This window comes from Camelina sativa, chromosome 14, assembly GCF_030686135.1.
Source record: "Camelina sativa cultivar CO46 ecotype springtype chromosome 14, ASM3068613v1".
Classification (NCBI taxonomy): domain Eukaryota; kingdom Viridiplantae; phylum Streptophyta; class Magnoliopsida; order Brassicales; family Brassicaceae; genus Camelina; species Camelina sativa.
Window position 1 is genome coordinate 6053337 of NC_141893.1, and position 19020 is coordinate 6072356.

A 19020-nucleotide genomic window follows, 5' to 3' on the forward strand; every position below is an offset into this window, starting at 1 on the left:
TTACGGTATAGTATGATTCATTCTACTCAACTTTGCTTTTCGTACTTATAGTTTCCAACCAGATAAACATTGAACAAGAATAGTTGCAAAAGGCTTTTGTCACACGGATCATATATTTTCAAAACATACTCACAAGACAGAACTAGAGATTCATGTAACTTGAAAATAAGGCAGAGACAATGCTGGCCTTTGATTTGTCTCATTCAAAGCAAAAAAAAAAACCTTGAGATCCAACCCTATAAGGCTATAAATGATCAAGGCAGTGCTAAATGTCAGTCATACTTGGCTGCTAACAACTAAGCTCTTTCTAAACATGATTGCGAAAAGCATATTTAACATATAAATGGCATGAATATGAATGGAGGCTGATAACAGATATGAAGTTGTGTAATGTTTCTTATCTCCCTACAAACGATACATGCCAGGGCAAACCTGGAATTTGTAAAGATTCTCATCTTCGAGGAGACTTCAACCAAACAGAACATGATCGATAATGAATTGAAGTGAGAAAGAAATGTTAAGTGTATCTCAATCACATAGTGAAACAACAACAACAAAAGTAAACTTAAATCTTCAAACAAACTAGAAAATGCTGGAACCAGAAGCTTACCACTACAGAAAGGTCTGACCTTTAACTGTTTCAGAAGCAACAAATCACATCCAAGTGAAGAAATAGCTAAAGCAAACCACAAAGAATCACTGAAACATTCATGGGTATCAACAAAGTAATGACCTTTAGAGCAAAATAACTATCGAATCAACTGAGACATTCATGGGGATCAACAAAGTAATGACCTTTATGAGCAAAACCTCTATGGAATCATATAAAAAAGAAGGGAGTATTCATTCAGATGACCTTAATCAATCAACTTATTCGCATACAAATTGGCATATTAAATTAGAGACGAAACTTAAACCATCAAAAATGGTCGATCTTTATAAGTAATTTCCTCTGTTCCTAACGAGCAATTTTTATCCCCAAATTCCAATATTTTGAACACTTAGATGAAAAAATTTACCTAAAAATCCTCTCACACTCAGAATCACCCTTGAGCTTGCTTCATCGCAGCCACCTCCTCTTCCGAGATCTTCTCTTCTTCTTCCTTCTTCTTCTCAGCTTCGAGCTCTTTCTTCACCTCTGCTTCAGCAGCTTTCTCCGCAGCGAGAATGGGCTGATAGTAATCCGAATGTTCATCCATACACTTTTTAAGCATCGAGGTGACTTCCATACACTTGGTAACAATATCTTCCTTGTTCTTCTCAGCTTCCTCCACACACTCTTCCCAAGCAACAAACGAGTCTTTGCAGCCTCCTCCTTTCATAAACAAGCAAAACCCACACTCTCCTTCCTCTTCTTCATCACCCTCTGCGTCTCCTCCTTCTGCTCCTCCTTCTTCTGGATCTCTCCAAACAGTTGATGAATCTCCAAGTTTCTCCGACGGGGATGACTGATCTCCTCCCCCTAGTTGCTCCGATGGAGTCAGTTTCTCTGATGGAGCTTCGTTGGTTTGAGATTTGGGCTCTGAAGTCTCCGTTTTTGGATCTGTGGATGATATGATTCCCATTCTTTTTTCTACAAAGATCGGATCTTGTGGGACTTGGGGGATTCAGATGTGTTTTTAAGGGTTTTGAGGTTTCTCTCTCTCGGTGCCGCCGCCGAGCCTAGCCAAAGAAGAGAATGTGAAATCGAAAAAGTCTTTCTTAATGTTAAAACCCCTCAAAAACCCTTTCTTTTGTGATCTTCACCTTTTCACACTTTACAGTATTTATTTATTTTGCTTCGATATAAATTATGAAACGGATTACAAAAAAAAAAAAAAAAAAAAAAAAAAAAAAAAAAAACACTTGAATTGATATTTAACTAATTTTGAAAATATCTTTACCAAAACAAAAACTAATTTTGAAAATATTCCAAAAATAATTGTTTTACGAGATTATGATTATTTTTTAGTTTAGATTTTACTAACACTTAGGTGAAATATGTGTGTCTAGCCTAAGCATGAGTCGTGTTCGTCTCCGTGTGTCTTTCTACGCCATTAAATAGTCCATATGAAATAGTCAAATCTGTTTAGTTTCTTTTTTATTCCTAGTTCTCACCAAAATCAGGCTAATTTGTCAACTTCCACCATCTTTTTAACTCTTTTCCATACTTTTTTTTTTTTTTGTTATTGTTAGAAAGAGTGAAAAGGTTTATTTGTTGGGAGGGAGATTTATAGCAAAGTCAAAAGAGATCATCCAGATTCATCTTTGATAATAGTATTAGATGAGATGACCCATAGATGACAATATGACATCAACATTTCCAAAACCGGATTGAAACTTTTGTTCAACCGTTGAAGGTACACATTATTCATATCAACCAAATTGAATTTGTCCAAAAAACAGTTCAGAAAATGCTGCTCCATGACATATATATATATATATATATTGTATTATTTGTTTTGTTGAGATTTCAACATCAATTGCTTGTTGCTGATTAACACACAACTCTCTTAATTTGCCATTTTTTAATTCGAGTACAAACACCAACATCAATTTTTTCAATTGTAATAAATGGAAATACATGTAAATATATTAAGCAATCACACTATAAAATTGTTGGGATCACTTTCGGAGTTCTTCAATTTTCACAGCGCAACACATTTAGGATATTTATAAACCTACAAGTTTCTTTGACTTGGTCATTATAATAGTTGTAAACTCTTTGATAACTTCTAAACTCCTAACAATAATTGAAACTAATATCCATATATGTATATATCATCTACTATTTCAAATCTCCGGTGAAGGTTTCCTGGACTCTCGGTCTGAAGATGAAGCTCATGATAACAACAATCCTCACTTGCTTACTACTTTGGTCGGTGATGTTACTATCATTCTCCAACATCTTCAAACACCAGCTTCTTGGTGATACAGTCAACGGTATGATCATTCATATTTCGAGTTTCTTATTCAGAAATTATCCTTTTTTGACTTACTATTTCATTTTCTTGCAGTATCTTCAAAGGATTCCGTAAAACCGAGGGATAAACTGTTAGGAGGGCTTTTAACGGCTGATTTTGATGAAGATTCTTGCTTGAGTAGGTATCAGTCTTCCTTGTATCGCAAACCTTCGCCTTACAACACTTCTCAATACCTTGTCTCTAAACTTAGAAACTATGAGATGCTTCACAAGCGTTGCGGTCCAGACACAGATGCTTACAAGATAGCAACAGAGAAGCTTGGTCATGATCATGATGAGAATGTTGGAGATAGATCTGTTGGTGAATGCAAATATATTGTGTGGGTTGCTGTTTATGGGCTTGGAAACAGAATACTCACTCTTGCTTCTGTCTTCCTCTATGCTCTCTTGACAGACAGAATCATTCTTGTGGACCAACGCAAAGACATAAGTGATCTCTTCTGTGAGCCTTTTCCTGGTACTTCATGGTTACTTCCTCTTGATTTCCCATTGATGGGTAAGATAGATAGCTTCGACCGGGAATACTCGCGTTGTCACGGAACAATGTTGAAGAATCATACCATTAACTCAACTATAATCCCATCGCATCTGTATCTTCATCTTCTTCATGATTACAGGGATCAAGACAAGAGATTCTTCTGCCAGAAGGATCATTCTTTAGTCGACAAAGTCCCTTGGCTGGTTGTCAAATCCAATCTTTACTTTATTCCATCTTTATGGTTGAACCCTAGTTTCCAACCCGAACTAATCAAGCTGTTCCCGCAGAAAGACACCGTCTTCTACCACTTAGCTCGTTATCTTTTTCACCCAACAAACCAAGTTTGGGGTATGGTCACTAGATCCTACAATGCATACTTATCAAGAGCAGACGAGATACTTGGGATTCAAGTAAGGGTCTTCAGCAGACAAACTAAATATTTCCAGCACGTAATGAACCAGATCGTAGCCTGTACACAAAGAGAGAAACTTTTACCTGAAGCAGCTGCACAAGAAGAACCACAAGTAACAAATACAACAAAACCCCCAAAACTTATAGCTGTCCTGGTCACATCACTGCATCCAGGATACTCTAACAACCTAAAGAACATGTATTGGGAACGACCGACTTCAACAGGAGAGAGAGTAAAAGTTTATCAGCCAAGTGGAGAAAGGTTTCAGCAAACAGACAAGAAGCTTCACGACCAAAAGGCTCTAGCAGAGATGTACCTCCTAAGCTTAACTGATAAGCTTGTCACGAGCGCTTGGTCTACATTTGGATATGTTGCTCAAGGTCTTGGAGGATTAAAGCCATGGATACTCTACACACCAAAGAAGTTCAAAACTCCTGATCCACCATGTGGTCGTGGTGTGTCCATGGAGCCTTGTTTCCTTACCCCTCCGGTCCATGGATGTGGAGCTAAAAAGGGTATTAACACAGCAAAAATCGTTCCTTTTGTTAGACATTGTGAGGATCTTAGACACTATGGGCTTAAGCTAGTTGATGATACCAAAGATGAGTTATAGATTTAGTTTTACAAATTAAAACAGAGGATCTTTGATGAGTTCTGATTTATTTGTGTAAAGGCAAAATGTATACAGATGTCATAAGAACCAAAACTTTGAAATAATCACGTTCTGGTACGAAACGTGGCTACTGCAATTTTAACCCAACAGGACCTTCTCTGTCGGATTCTTGAGCTCAAAAGTCTTTGTTCTTGAAAACTCAACCACAATCCTAAATCTTAACCGCTCCGTTCTCCTCTCCTCGAGATAGTTTTGGACTATCTGACAAAGAAAGTTATGGAATCGATGAGTTAACTCGCGAGTGATGAGGAGAAACTCGCCTCCGTTGAATTATTCTTTTGTCAGCTAACCTAACCTATTTGGAGAAGAGGAGAAAAACAGAGCATTTACAGTGATTTGGAGAAACTTTTAGGTTAAAAAGAAAAAAAACGCTCCCTACTTTTATTGGATATTTAATTTTGCATATCAGTTAAAATACTGTGGCAAAACCTTTTATGTTGAAATTTACTCATTTTTTTTAAAGCAATTATAGGATTTTTATGGTTGTTTAGTTAAATCTTGATGTCGTAGCATGTCGTAAAAATTAATATTAATTATTTAATAAAGAAGTTATTTGAAAAAAAAACTTAATAAATTAAGAATGACGAATAATTATAAAGTTAGGCGGTAACATGTGTCAGAAAATGAAATTTATAATCTAATTTTAGATATTATATTATATAAGAAAAGAATATTACCATTTCCTATTAAATTGTCAATGTTTTCTTACCTATTAAAATGTTACTGCATATCACAAAATTTAATGTTCAAAGATTATTTTCCATGTTAACTTTGAACTATTAAGCTTTCTTTGGGAAACCAAATAATATCGACTTATGACTATTGACCTAAATATATATAAACTACACAAATATGGAAATAATCATAAAGACATAACCTTATCACTTTTTTTTTTATACCTATGAACGTTTTTTAATATTATTACTCTCTCTTTGTTGCTGAAAAAAACAAACGAAATCCTCTGTTTTTCTTTTGTATCTTCTTTTCACTTTCTTCTTCTTCTTTGTTTCGTTTTTCTTCTTAATGTTTCTTCTTTCGTCTTGATCGATTTTGATTTCTTCTTTGGTTGCTTTACCTCAAAAACTGTGTTCCTTTTCTTCACGAATATTCCTTAAGTTATATGTGTTTTTGACTTTTATAGTTTGATAAACAGTATGGACACCAAAAAACCGTCCGATCCTTATGTTAAAGAACAAACACATTGTCAAAGATCAACTCAATGCAAAGTACGTTACAAATTTATATACAATTTTTCTGTTCATATTTTATGTACACATTCATCAATATATACTTAATTTTAGGTATATCAAAAATATGAAGAAAATTTCATGTGATAAAATAATAAATCTTATGTATGATCCAGTGGTCTTAATACGATCTTTTGATTAGTGACCTCAACATAGTTTTCCAGTTATATGTGGAACATTCATCCTCTAAAAAAACCTTTATGTGGCTATAACTGATGTTGATTTTGGTTCCTTGGTTTAGGCTGGTTTAATCATTGGTTTTGGTTTGGTTTAGTGAAAGGTCGGGGATAGGCTGTTATCTCTTAATTTTAACTTTAGCTGTTACAACTTATTTAATTCCATACGTTTTAACAATTGACTGACTAAATTCCCCAAATTCCATACGTTTTCATTAGGAAAAAAAAACAGTCGTTTAGTAGTTGCAATAAGTTTTCTATAAGAAACCCGACTTGCTTAGCTAAACATTAAAAAGTTGAATTATCAATCAAGGGAGTAAAAGTTACAAAATTAGGCTGTTTTAGGAAGCTAGGGAATTGGCTTTATCAATCAGTAAGATTGATTGTATAATAAAATCGAATTTGTTTACTTTTCTTTATTCTTCGTCGTAGTCAACAACGCGAACTTCCGGATCTGATTAAACTTATTTCCATAGACGGAAGAATAGAATATGATTAGTCAAATTCACAAACTAATACGTGACATGTGATTTCATTCCAAGTTCTCAACATTATGAGGCTTGTTGCGTATTCAAAACAACTCCTTTATTGGCCAATTCCTTCGTTGATAAAACTTATAATACAACAAAGCTTGATGAGTCACATAAATCGAAGATCAAAGACTTTTTTTTTATATATAAATATTAAACAAATGTGGAGTCACGTTACGAAGTTCGTTGATTGTCACAACTTAACAATGACCTATTAGAATATTCAAAACACTTAGTATATTATACAGATTACGACATTGTTTCTTCACCTTTAGTTAATAATCAGAAGTTGAACTCACGCTAGATATATAACTCTTTTTGAATCATCTCTTAGTTATAACTGATCAAACTCGTTAAGTCAACATGTATCAAAAATTTCAGATCTCCGGCGAAGTTATCAGGACTCTGGGTTCGAAGATGAAGATTCTGCTAACTGTCATCATTAGTGGCTTACTAATTTGGTCTATAATGTTGTTATCATCCTCAACCAACTTCAACAGCCAGCTTCTTGTTGCTACATCCAACGGTAAATAAAACCCATCCATCTCTTTCTTTTTGTGTACGTAAACTAGAGAGAATTACCCTTTTTGACTTTATAGTTCTTGTTAACAGATTCAAAGGAATCCGAAACACCGAGGGATAAGCTGATCGGAGGGCTTTTAACCGCAGATTTCGATGAAGGTTCTTGCCAGAGTAGGTATCAACAATCTTTGTTGTACCGCAAGCCTTCACCGTACAAGCCTTCTGAGTACCTCATCTCTAAGCTTAGAAACTACGAGAAGCTTCACAAGCGTTGCGGTCCAGGCACAGATGCTTACAAGAAAGCAACAGAGATTCTTGGTCATGATGATGAGAATTATGCAAACAAATCTGTTGGTGAGTGCAGATACATCGTGTGGGTTGCGGTTTACGGTCTTGGGAACAGAATACTTACTCTTGCCTCTGTCTTCCTCTACGCTATGTTGACTGAGAGAGTCGTTCTTGTTGATCAAAGCAAAGATATAAGTGATCTCTTCTGCGAGCCGTTTCCAGGTACCTCATGGTTGCTTCCTCTTGAATTCCCATTGATGAAACAGATCAACGGCTACAACATGAGATACTCTCGTTGTTACGGAACAATGTTGAACAATCATGCCATCAACTCGACTTTAATCCCTCCGCATCTGTATCTTCACATTCTTCATGATTCAAGGGACAATGACAAGATGTTCTTCTGCCAAAAGGATCAGTCTTTAGTCGACCAAGTCCCTTGGTTGATTGTCAAAGCCAATGTCTACTTTGTTCCTTCTCTGTGGTTGAATCCAACTTTCCAAACCGAACTAATGAAGATGTTCCCGCAGAAAGAAGCTGTCTTTCACCATCTGGCTAGGTATCTTTTTCATCCCACGAACCAAGTTTGGGGCTTGATCACAAGATCCTACAATGCTTACTTATCAAGAGCAGACGAGACTCTCGGGATTCAAGTACGGATCTTCAGTGATCGACCTGGATACTTCCAACATGTTATGGATCAGGTTGTCTCTTGTGTACAAAGAGAGAAACTCTTACCTGAGGCAGCTGCACAAGAAGAGCCAAAAGTCAATATATCGAAAAGACAGAAACTTAAGGCTGTTCTTGTCACATCTTTGTATCCAGAGTACTCTGACAACTTAAAGAACATGTATTGGGAAAGACCGACTTCAACAGGAGAGATAATTGAAGTTTATCAGCCAAGTGGAGAAAGGGTTCAACAAACAGACAAGAAGCTTCACGACCAAAAGGCTCTCGCCGAGATGTATCTTCTAAGTCTAACTGATAACGTTGTCACAAGCGCAAGGTCTACATTTGGATATGTTGCTCATAGTCTTGGAGGGTTAAAGCCATGGTTACTCTATCAGCCAACAGGTCCAACAGCTCCTAATCCACCGTGTATTCGATCCACGTCGATGGACCCTTGTCACCTTACTCCTCCGTCTCATGGATGTGAAGCCGATTGGGGAACAGACTCAGGGAAGGTAGTTCCTTTTGTAAGGCATTGTGAGGATCGTGGGAACGATGGGCTTAAGTTATTTGATGAGTTATAGATATTAGTTACCATAGCTGCTTCTATTGGATTGTGAGTTACTTAAACAGAGAATCTTTTGATGAATTCTTCTGATTGTATGTAATGTAACAATCAAAGTTTTTATCTTTCTTTTTAGAGTCGTCAATAATTATATTATACACAAATAAAAAAGGAATTATGTTTGAATGCTTAATGGAATATCTTAACACTTTACAGTTTACAGTTACATCCTCTGTATTAATATGTTAATTCACAGAAACAATTTTAAGAACATTTACATTTACTTACGAATCAAGGCTCTGTCGTTTACATCCTCGTGAGGTTTTCTGGGTGTCAGCCACCTTTGAAAATCCTCTGTTTCAGAGCTTCTGATATCTCGTCCTTCTTGGTGATTTTATCGTGCTTACCTGAATCCCTGCATCATGTAGTGTTGTGTATTAGGAATCAAAATCTTCTCACATTCAAAAGTGTAAGAATCAAAAACATCATTTACCAAATGTTAAAACATAGAACTGGTTAATTCTCTAGGGGGAGATGCTCTGCGATGAGCAAAGTTTCTACTTTTATGGTTCCTCTGTTCTCAAGCTCCATAGGAAACGGCGAAACGCAGCGGTCCCATCTTGGTCCTTTTATTATCCCCGAAGAAGAAGTGCATTGACATGAACAGAGAGCTCATATCCTCATTTACGGTGATGCAGAACTAAATGTCTTCAACTGATAAAGAACTCTATTCTTAATACCTGTAACCGTTTTTTTTGGATAGAGTTTTATGGTTTATGGTGTTGGAGCTTTTTTGGATTGCATTACAGTCTCCAAAGATTCCCTTCTCTGTGGGCTGTTGTATCTATACAGCCAAAAAACTATGTATAACGGTTGAAGAAAAAACCATCTCTTATTTTCTTATCCTACTTGTCACGCCGGTCCTTGGGGAGTAAATCAGCCTTCCTCAATCTGAACCTGAATCTCATGCCTACATTAAGAACACATCAGAGTCAGGACTACTATCACAACATCTGATTTGCGGTTCCTCCACTTTTAATTCAGTTGAAACGATATGCGGTCTTAAAAACTGCTGAAAAAGCATAGTAAGCGTTACCAGTATTTCTAGAGAGGAACTTCAGAAGCTCATCGATGATGATTACCTGCAGTTTTTACAGAAATATTCAAATGAACTAATCTTTTTTTAGGAATTTAGTTTCTTCTACAAATATTATCTCATAGCTGAGAGATCCGCCCACTGTCACGCTTTTCCTTAACAAATTTGCATCCATATGAGAGAACTAAGGTGGTAATGTTCGATTCCAGCGTGAGGGTTTTTTAAGGAGTTCTACTAGACTATTTAGAATAAGAAAAAAGTGAAAAAAACTTACAGGAAACGAAAGATACAGAACGGCAGTCCACTAGGCCCAGGACAAAGGTGTGACCGATATAAAGAAGTGAACATGAGAATGAAAAGAAGAAAACAGGTACGCCAGTTTTTGTACAAGGTTGTCGGAGGAGGAGAAACTCACAGAAAATAAGACTGTCAGTGGATGAACATATAATATTAGCATGTGCAGAAGCATCGTCAGGATAATTGAACCAACAAGCCATAAATTACTCCTTGGGGTTATAACCCTGCAATCACATAGCTTTTTTACTTAAAGTTGCCTAATCCAATGTTTGTTCGTGGATGACACTCCACAACTTATAGTCTATACAATGGGATTATATTGTGTAGCATAGTTAAGAATCCCTAATGCAGTACATTATATGATGCTAGCGAATCATAACAGAAATAAGTCGATAACAAGGAAAGAAGGAAAGAAAGAATAAGCTACGCTCACAGAAGGGATTGATTTTCGCTGAGGTTATTTAGAGCATTAAACATCTCGACAACAACAAGTACTGTCATAGCCACAGTAGATGGATGCCGATCCTCAAATATGCTGCAGGGATAAGTTGTCTCTCTAAGTTCACACGTTTCAAAGTTCATCTGAAATGAGATCATTCATTCTATAAGAGATAATAACGTTGGATATGAATCGTTCGATCAGCAACTTTGAGAAACAACTTCGAAAATGTGGAGGTTGACACACATGAATGATGAAATAATCTGAAAGATCTAGCTGGAGATAAACCTAACCAGTTCACTGTAAGTCAGTTTGGGACCACCATCAGAGTAAACAAACCACCATATAAAGCCAGCAACAGTTGCCAGGCCAACATAAACTGTAAAGAAAGAAAAACAAATCAGGCAGATAGGTCGCCCAGATGATTAAGATAAGTAACAGAGCCAAAAAATTTAACTTACCTCCGATAACCAAATAGCGGAAGAATAACCACCCAGTGACCACTGCTTCACCAACCTAGAATTCAACAACCGTCAGAACAATAATGAAGAAAAAAGGTCTGAGTAGTGGAAAGAAAGGCACACTACAAGCAGACAATTGAGAAGTTCTAAATTTCTTCTTCGTGTTAAATGACAAAGCCTACGCACCATCATCACTAAAATCCATAATATTTGTAACGGCCAAAGAGAGATGAAAAGCATCATAAAACCGCTACCTTTCGAGGTTTTGCCTTCACAACATCGGAATCTTGTTTGTTAAAGCCAATGGCAGTGGCAGACAATCCAAAGAAGTTGAACCTACAATTGTTTTCCATAACAATCATAGACGTAGAAAAGCTTAATAACAGTAAAGGACTATCACAAAGTGATGCAATTGGACTGACGAAATAAAGACTACAGAAGCTACTTCCACGCCAAACAAACTCACAGGTGCCAGGGTATCAGGGATTCCCAGTACAGCTGCAACAAATTTACAGACCACTTCCCCTATATTTGAAGAGATCATGTATCTAATGAATTGCTTCGTGTTATTATATATAGCCCTTGCTTCTGCAACAGCCTATCAAGAAGCGATAATTTATATCAGACTGGGGAGAAGGGTGGTCAACTAAGATTTGCATAATTTAATAGATGTGATATATGAATATCTGAAGTGTATGCCAGAATCAAGCACAAAGGTAAAACTCTAAGAAAAACATAAGGAAGCAAACATACCGCGACAATTGAAGCAAAATTATCATCAGCCAAAACCATATCCGAAGCACTCTAGAAATCAAAGCAATGTGAGAAAAATTATGTTAAACGCAGCATGGAAATATGAACCCTTGGTAAGCCAGTTTATTGAAAAAAAGGAACAGTCCAGTATTAGTAGCTTAACTAGTCTGCAGTCGCATTGCATTGTATCACTACTATAGCACAAGCAATAACCAGAAACTTATTCACTATATTTTCGTTTCAATTGCAATAACCATAAAACTCTATCGCTTAGACCTTTTAGATATAAGCTCTCTTCATAAATTTTTGGATCATCTTCAACGAAGTATCTTGGCCATTATTCTAGCATAGTGAACTATAAACACGGAAGCTTCAGTTGGCTCAATCTTCTTTTCCGACATCTCTTGCATGAGTGTGACCGCCTTATGTACAGACCCATTCCTAAAACAACAAGCTATTAGTGCTGTGTAAGGCATAGCATCAGGCTTCAATCCACTATCTATCATTTCAACAAAGATCCTTTCCGCCTTTTGAAGATCCTGAATCTTGCACTGCTGATCAATCAAAACCGTGTAGTAGACAACGTCTGGTTAACATTAGAGGCTTCCATTTCCATCTTCACATCCACCTCTGAAATGCTATTGAGTAAAACTGTGTATGTTACCACATCAGGTTTAACATTTTTCCTCTTCATGTCTTGAAAAAGAGCATTGGCTTGCTTCAGCTCATTTAACCGGCAATAGGTGTTAATCATGTTTGTGTAAGTGAACAAATCAGGGATAATCTCTTTAGTAACTAATATTTTAAAAAACTGCCGGGCTTTTCTCACATTATTAACTCGACACCAAGCACCAATTAACCTTCCATACATGCTCTTTTCAGGTTCGACTCCAAGTTCCCACATTCTATCCAGTAAGTCTTGAGCTTTGCTGATATAATCCTTCTGGGCGCAAAGACTAGTGAATAGAGTAAAATACACACTCTTGGGAAGAGGGAATTCTAATGTAATGAATCTTTCATAGGCCTGATCAAGCCAGCCAGCTTCAACATAACCTTTTACCATACTTACATCGTTTTCCCGAGATCGATGTTCCAAACTCTTATAGAAAGCTTCAGCCTTGTCTATTCTACCAGCAGCAAAGAAGCCTTCAATGACCATGCTGTGTGTAACGGAAGTGGGGTTTACACCACGATCTTCCATCCGTTTTAGAGTTTCACATGCCTTTTCTGCAAGGTCATTCCTAGCTAATCCACCGGCAAGTACATTATATATAATAATATCAGGTGTTTTACCTGTTGACTCTATTTCAGTCATCAAATGAGAGGCCTCAGAACATTTACCTTGTAGACAGCAACCACCTATCAAAGTCGTGTAGTTGATGACGTCAGGAGCTATTCCTTTACCCGTCATTTCTCGAAACAACTCAATAGCTTCTTCTACTTTGCCAAGCTTTCCCAAAGCATCAAATGCGACATTGTAGCAAACCCTATCAAGAGAGATGTTCATCTCTCTAAACTTTTCAAACCAAAAACAAGCTTCAGAGAACTTTCCCATCTGACAAATGCACTGAAGGACTGAGCTTACAATCACACGATTTATTCTTACATTTTTCTCCATCATTTTACAAAAAACATCCAAAGCTTTAGGTATATTCATATTCTTGCGATGTCCCTCAATTATAGCAGAGTAAACATAGACATGCGGATCAATCCCAAGTTCCTCCATGTCAAGAACAACTTTTTCAGCATCTTCTATATTCATCTCTTTACACAAACCACGGACCACTCTGTGATATGAAATTCCAAGATCACTCTTATCCACCAGAATATTTGCTTCCCTCAGTAGTTGGAGTAGAAGATAAGCTATACCTGACATCTTATTTAAACAGAGTCCTTCGATGAAAGTTATATAAAACAGGCAAGGCTTCCTCGTCTCAGAGTCAAAGAGTCTTCTAAGAAACTTCTCTAGTCCTTTTATATCCTCGTTTCTATGCAAAGCTTGAACCATAAGCACATAACTATGCGCATCCGCATCCAAACCCAGCCGCTCTATTTGCAAGAAACTAGCCATCGCCATACTGTTTTTTCCAGAAGCAATCATACGGTTCATCATCAAATTCAATGCCTTTATATCTGGACCACATCCTAAGGGACTAGCCTGGAAAAATATATCGATAGCTTCGTCAAACATCTCAAGATTAGCGTAGGCTTTAACAAAGGCACTGGAGAGGCTGCTCAACAACAGCAATGACTTTTCTCCCTCCTCTTCTGCTTCTCCAATGGCGTTAAACAAATCCATGACAGTGAAACCGCGTCCCTCATCTCCTTTTCTAATGAGTTCCACAAAAAAAGGATCCAACTTCTGATCCAAACCACAACCACAGACGATTCTGATCACAGCTGCATAAGCTTGGAGACTAGGCAGAGACCCATTTCCTTCAATTCGTTTAAGAAACGACAAAGCAAGAAAAGGATCATCTTTCATAGTATTTAAAACCCGAAGAACCTCAATTTCATTCAACTCCAACACATCACAATCAAAGTTACCTTCTTTCACTTGCTCTGAGTGTGAGATTGAAGGGTTCGTCCGGTCAAGTGCTGCAGGAACCACGTAGAATCGCGAAGAGGGTGCTTTACGAATCAATCCTCTCACAAGCGAGAGTAACGGAATCAGAAAAACCCGCATTAGACGTTTCCCGATCCTGTGGCAGCCGGAAAAGTACAACTGGCGGTTTTTTCACCGACGACGATTGAGGTTTTAACATGATAGTGTATATTAACCAAAACCGAACCGATTCCAAATCTTTTTTAAAAAATCAAATCAAATCGAAATAAGTTAAACCGGTGGTGCCACTAAATTGTACCGGGTTCAAGATCAAGATTGTACGGCCAAAGAAGCAGGCAGGTCACTTCACTTCCAGATCCAGTCCCACACCCTATGACAGATCAGAGTGCATTATCAAAGAGACAAGACGCTTCACCATCAATGTTGTCTCCAGCCATACTATGAATAATGAAAGTACTAAGATTTTTTAACAAAAATAATCACATTCAAGCCTTTGAAATCACTTGAAGATGAGGCTCATGATAATCAATTTCTTACTATTTTGGTCATTGATGTTACTATCATTCTTCAGCATCTTCAACCACCAGTTTCATAATGCTACAACCAATGGTAACATCATTCATCTTTTTTGGTCTTGTTTATTCAAGAAATGCTCCTTTGACTTAAGTATACTTCATGTTCCTGTAATAGGTTCCGGAAAACCGAGGGATAAACTGTTAGGAGGGCTGCCTACTGAAGAGCTTGAGTAGACATCAGTCTTCCTTTTATCGCAAGCCTTCGCCATACAAACCATCCAAATATCTTGTCTCTAAGCTTAGAAGCTATGAGATGCTTCACAAGCGTTGCGGTCCAGGCACAAAAGCTTACAAGAAAGCAATAGAGAATCTTGGTCGTCATAATGGTGATGAGAATTATTCAAGCAAATCTGTTGGTGAATGCAGATACATTGTGTGGATTGCTGTTTACGGGCTTGGAAACAGAATACTTACTCTTGCCTCTGTCTTCCTCTACGCTCTCTTGACTGAGAGAGTCATGCTTGTTGACCAACGCAAGGACATAAGTGATCTCTTCTGTGAGCCTTTTCCTGGTACTTCCTGGCTACTCCCTCTGGATTTCCCACTCACAGATCAGCTAGATAGCTTCAACAAGGAAGATTCGCGTTGTTATGGGACAATGTTGAAGAGTCATGCCATTAACTCCACTACGATAGAAAGCATCATCCCCTCGTACCTTTGTTTCTATCTTATTCACGATTACGAGGACCATGATAAGATGTTCTTTTGTGAAAGAGATCAAAGTCTCATCAGGCAAGTCCCCTGGTTGGTCTTCAACACAAACCTTTACTTCATTCCATCTTTATGGTTGATCCCTAGCTTCCAAACCGAACTAAGCAAGCTATTCCCACAGAAAGAAACCGTCTTTCACCATCTGGCTCGCTATCTAATTCACCCCACAAACCAGGTTTGGGGTATGATCACAAGATCCTCTAATGCTTATTTATCAAGAGCAGACGAGAGACTCGGGATTCAAGTACGAGTGTTTAGCAAGCCCGCTGGATATTTCCAGCACGTCATGAGCCAAATCCTAGCTTGTACACAAAGAGAGAAACTGTTACCTGAAGTGTTTGCTTCAGAACCACTAGGTATCACTAATACATCAAGAAGCCCAAAACACAAAGCTGTTCTTGTCACATCTCTTTACCCAGAGTACTCGGAGAAACTAAGGAGTATTTACTGGGAAGGTCCGAGTTCAACAGGAGACATGATACAAGTTTACCAACCAAGCCAAGAAATGTATCAGCAAACAGACAAGAAGCTTCACGACCAAAAGGCACTCGCTGAGATATATCTTCTAAGTTTAATGGACTACATTGTCACGAGCGACTCATCTACGTTCGGATACGTTGCTCAAGGTCTTGGAGGATTAAAGGCATGGATACTCTACAAGCCAAAGAACCACACAACTCCTGATCCACCATGTGTTCGAGCCGTGTCAATGGAGCCATGTTTCCTTAGAGCTCCACTCTATGGTTGTCAAGCTAAGAAAGTGAAGACCACCCCTTTTGTTAAGTATTGTGAGGATCGGATCACAGGCCTTAAGCTAGTTGATCCCGCAGATCACGGGACTCTCTGACGGACAGACCTTCACGGAGTATTTTGAATTCGATTCATTTCAGATGCCTTTAAAAACTTAGCATCCTCACCAAAGTTTCTTTTTAATTTATTAATTTTTGTTTTATGGTAGCTACTTTATAATAATTTTAACCTTTGCTGTATTAATTATCATCTACTTATGTTTTAATTTTGTATTTTTATTCAACACAAATTTGCATATTTTATTCCATAAATATAAAGTTAATAATTGAGAGTATGTCACTATTTTGAAAACAGTTACTTACAAAAAGTACTATGGAAACATATTATTGAATCATAAATTGTGAGATTCTCTTTCAAAACAGTTTTAGTATTATTAAAATTTGTTTATTTTTTTCTCAAATTAAGATTTGTTTAAGAAAAAATAAGAATAACTAAACATAATATATGGCATGTAATAAACTTATATGATTAGAGGTTTTCAATTTCTCACTAAGAAATATCTTTTTGTAGTATTTAAGATATATATTAGGAAGATAATTAGAAGCAAACCTTATCTATTAGTTTTCATTTCCTTCACCTCTTGATAGTCTCATAACATATTTCATTTCCATCTCTTTCATCCTCAAACCATAATCAGTATTAACATCATACATGCAACAAAGTGGAAAACAGGAAGAAAACATCTCAATCAGGATCTCTCCGGTATGAAGTTAACGATAACAATCACCACGTGCTTAGTAGTTAGCTTGGTGCTACTACTATCATCCTCCAACATCTTCAACCGCCACAAGTCTGATTTTACATTCACTGCAGGTAACAAGACCATTCATCTTTTTTATGGGTTAATTTACTTCAGCAGAAACAAAAATCTCACTCATCTTTTCTTTCTGTCAACTTCTTAAAAAAAGGTTTTAAACAACCGAGTGATGATAAACTGCTGGGAGGGCTTCTTGCCACAGAGTTTGATGAGAAATCTTGCTTGAGTAGGTATCATCAGCCGTCTTTGCGCAGACCTTCACCATACAAACCATCGAAATACCTTGTTGCTAAGCTTAGAAGTTACGAGATACTTCACAAGCATTGCGGTCCTGGCACAAAGGCTTACAAGAGAGCTACAGAGCAGCTTGGTCACAACGATGTAAGAAGCTTTGGTGATCATGAATGTCGTTATGTAGTGTGGATGCCTATGTTTGGGCTGGAAAACAGAATGCTTTCTCTGGTCTCTGTCTTCCTCTATGCTCTCTTGACAGAGAGAGTCGTGCTCGTTGACCAACTGAATGATATTCCTGACCTCTTCTGCGAGCCTTTTCCAGAAACTTCCTGGCTACTTCCTCTAGATTTTCCATTGACGAATCAGTTAGATAGCTTCAACCGGAAACACTCGCGTTGTTACGGAACAATGTTGAAGAATCATGCCATTAACTCAACCACAATACCGTCACATCTTTATCTTGACATTTTCCATGACTCCAGGGATCATGATAAAATGTTCTTCTGTGAAGGAGATCAAGCATTCCTTGGCAAAGTCCCCTGGCTTGTCGTCAAATCCAACCTTTACTTTGTTCCATCTCTATGGTTGATCCCAAGTTTCCAAGACGAACTCATTAAGCTATTCCCACAGAAAGATACCGTCTTTCATCATTTGGCTCGGTATCTTTTTCACCCAACAAACCAAGTTTGGGGTATGATCACTAGGTCATACAATGCTTACTTATCTAGAGCAGACGAGAGACTTGGGATTCAAATACGAGTCTTTAGCAAACCCGCTGGATATTTCCAGCACGTGATGGATCAGATCCTATCCTGTACACAAAGAGAGAAACTTCTGCCTGAATTGGCCACACCAGAATCACAAGTCACTAACAACACATCATCAACAAGCACAAAGCTTAAAGCTGTGCTGGTAACATCTCTGCATCCAGAGTACTCTGATAAACTACAGAACATGTTTTTGGAAAGACCAAATTGGTCAGGAGAGATCATTGAAGTTTATCAGCCAAGTGGAGAAAAGGTTCAACAAACAGACAAGAAGGTTCATGACCAAAAGGCGCTTGCCGAAATCTACCTCCTAAGCTTAACTGATAAACTTGTCACGAGCACAAGGTCTACCTTTGGATACGTAGCTCAAGGTCTAGGAGGATTAAAGCCATGGATACTCTACGAACCAAGGAACCGCATAGCTCCTGATCCACCATGTGTTAGGGCCATGTCGATGGAGCCTTGTTTTCTTAGAGCTCCTCTCCATGGTTGTCAAGCCAAGACAATCAAAATCTCCCCTTTTGTTAGGTATTGTGAGGATTGGACCACTGGCCTTAAGCTAGTTGATGTCTCAGATGAATTTTGATAGTAACGCTTCGCTCGCTTCATCTTCTTTTGTTATGTTCATCCATTGGCTTTGGCTTTGTATCTTGTACACAAAGAGAGAAACTGATACCTGAATTTAGATATCACAACAAACTAACATATCAAGAACACCTAAACTTAAAGCTGTTTCTCGTCACATCTCTGAATCTACCCAGAAGATTTATAGGGTTTTTTCGTAGAGAATTTGTAACTGTTACTCTCCATCTTCCGTCGTTGCCCTAAATTTATGTAACTTCAGCTACGCAACAATGGTGAGATGGTATCTTACATCGCCGTATTTCGATTTCTCTCTGATCTCGGTGAGATTGCCGACTAATTAGTTTCACTGACGCGACGACGATTTGCAAAATCAGTGAGTCAGATCGCGAGTCACTTCTCGCTATTTTCCCACAACTAGAGAGATGAGCACGTGACTAGCACACGTTA

General features: G+C 37.7%; 6 protein-coding genes and 1 pseudogene across 9 annotated transcripts; 4 read left to right on the top strand and 3 right to left on the bottom strand.

Moving 5' to 3' along the window:
* Positions 1 to 825: 825 nt before the first annotated feature.
* On the bottom strand, positions 826 to 1758 carry LOC104740066 (uncharacterized). The gene has a single exon (XM_010460575.2). It carries the CDS (start codon positions 1563 to 1565, stop codon positions 1044 to 1046), a length of 522 nt encoding a protein of 173 aa, XP_010458877.1. The 5' UTR covers positions 1566 to 1758; the 3' UTR covers positions 826 to 1043.
* Positions 1759 to 2600: 842 nt separating this feature from the next.
* LOC104740067 (putative fucosyltransferase 7) lies at positions 2601 to 4587 on the top strand. The gene is made up of 2 exons (XM_087483207.1): positions 2601 to 2922; positions 2997 to 4587. Exons 1-2 carry the CDS (start codon positions 2814 to 2816, stop codon positions 4463 to 4465), a joined length of 1578 nt encoding a protein of 525 aa, XP_087339333.1. The 5' UTR covers positions 2601 to 2813; the 3' UTR covers positions 4466 to 4587.
* Positions 4588 to 5574: 987 nt separating this feature from the next.
* Positions 5575 to 8715, top strand: LOC104740070 (fucosyltransferase 6). 2 transcript variants are annotated; one of them, XM_087485722.1, is made up of 3 exons: positions 5575 to 5751; positions 6860 to 7004; positions 7091 to 8715. In XM_087485722.1, exons 1-3 carry the CDS (start codon positions 5680 to 5682, stop codon positions 8539 to 8541), a joined length of 1668 nt encoding a protein of 555 aa, XP_087341848.1. In that variant the 5' UTR covers positions 5575 to 5679; the 3' UTR covers positions 8542 to 8715. The 2 variants fall into 2 exon arrangements, with proteins under 2 accessions (XP_087341848.1, XP_010458885.1); XM_010460583.3 differs by lacking the exon at positions 5575 to 5751 and having other exon boundaries at positions 6657 to 7004.
* Positions 8687 to 11607, bottom strand: LOC104740069 (calcium-transporting ATPase 3, endoplasmic reticulum-type-like). Its single transcript, XM_087485924.1, has 11 exons — positions 11569 to 11607; positions 11282 to 11340; positions 11070 to 11151; positions 10816 to 10870; positions 10648 to 10733; positions 10349 to 10497; positions 10034 to 10139; positions 9893 to 9922; positions 9619 to 9664; positions 9016 to 9492; positions 8687 to 8937 (listed from the first exon to the last, which is right to left on the bottom strand). The coding sequence occupies exons 1-10, from the start codon at positions 11605 to 11607 to the stop codon at positions 9428 to 9430; spliced, it is 717 nt and encodes a 238-aa protein (XP_087342050.1). The 3' UTR covers positions 8687 to 8937; positions 9016 to 9427.
* A 58-nt stretch (positions 11608 to 11665) lies between these two features.
* Positions 11666 to 14363, bottom strand: LOC104740068 (putative pentatricopeptide repeat-containing protein At1g13800 pseudogene; annotated as a pseudogene). The gene has a single exon (XR_015580597.1). The product of XR_015580597.1 is annotated as a putative pentatricopeptide repeat-containing protein At1g13800 pseudogene (transcript).
* Positions 14364 to 14577: 214 nt separating this feature from the next.
* Positions 14578 to 16504, top strand: LOC104740071 (putative fucosyltransferase 8). Its single transcript, XM_010460584.3, is given in 3 exon segments — positions 14578 to 14743; positions 14825 to 14876; positions 14878 to 16504. Coding segments are annotated over 3 exon segments (1542 nt in total). The 5' UTR covers positions 14578 to 14643; the 3' UTR covers positions 16268 to 16504.
* A 199-nt stretch (positions 16505 to 16703) lies between these two features.
* On the top strand, positions 16704 to 18711 carry LOC104740073 (putative fucosyltransferase 9). Of its 2 annotated transcripts, none has more exons than XM_087483070.1 (2): positions 16704 to 17043; positions 17139 to 18711. In XM_087483070.1, the coding sequence occupies exons 1-2, from the start codon at positions 16935 to 16937 to the stop codon at positions 18572 to 18574; spliced, it is 1545 nt and encodes a 514-aa protein (XP_087339196.1). In that variant the 5' UTR covers positions 16704 to 16934; the 3' UTR covers positions 18575 to 18711. The 2 variants fall into 2 exon arrangements, with proteins under 2 accessions (XP_087339196.1, XP_087339197.1); XM_087483071.1 differs by having other exon boundaries at positions 16825 to 17119; positions 17155 to 18677.
* Positions 18712 to 19020: the final 309 nt, after the last annotated feature.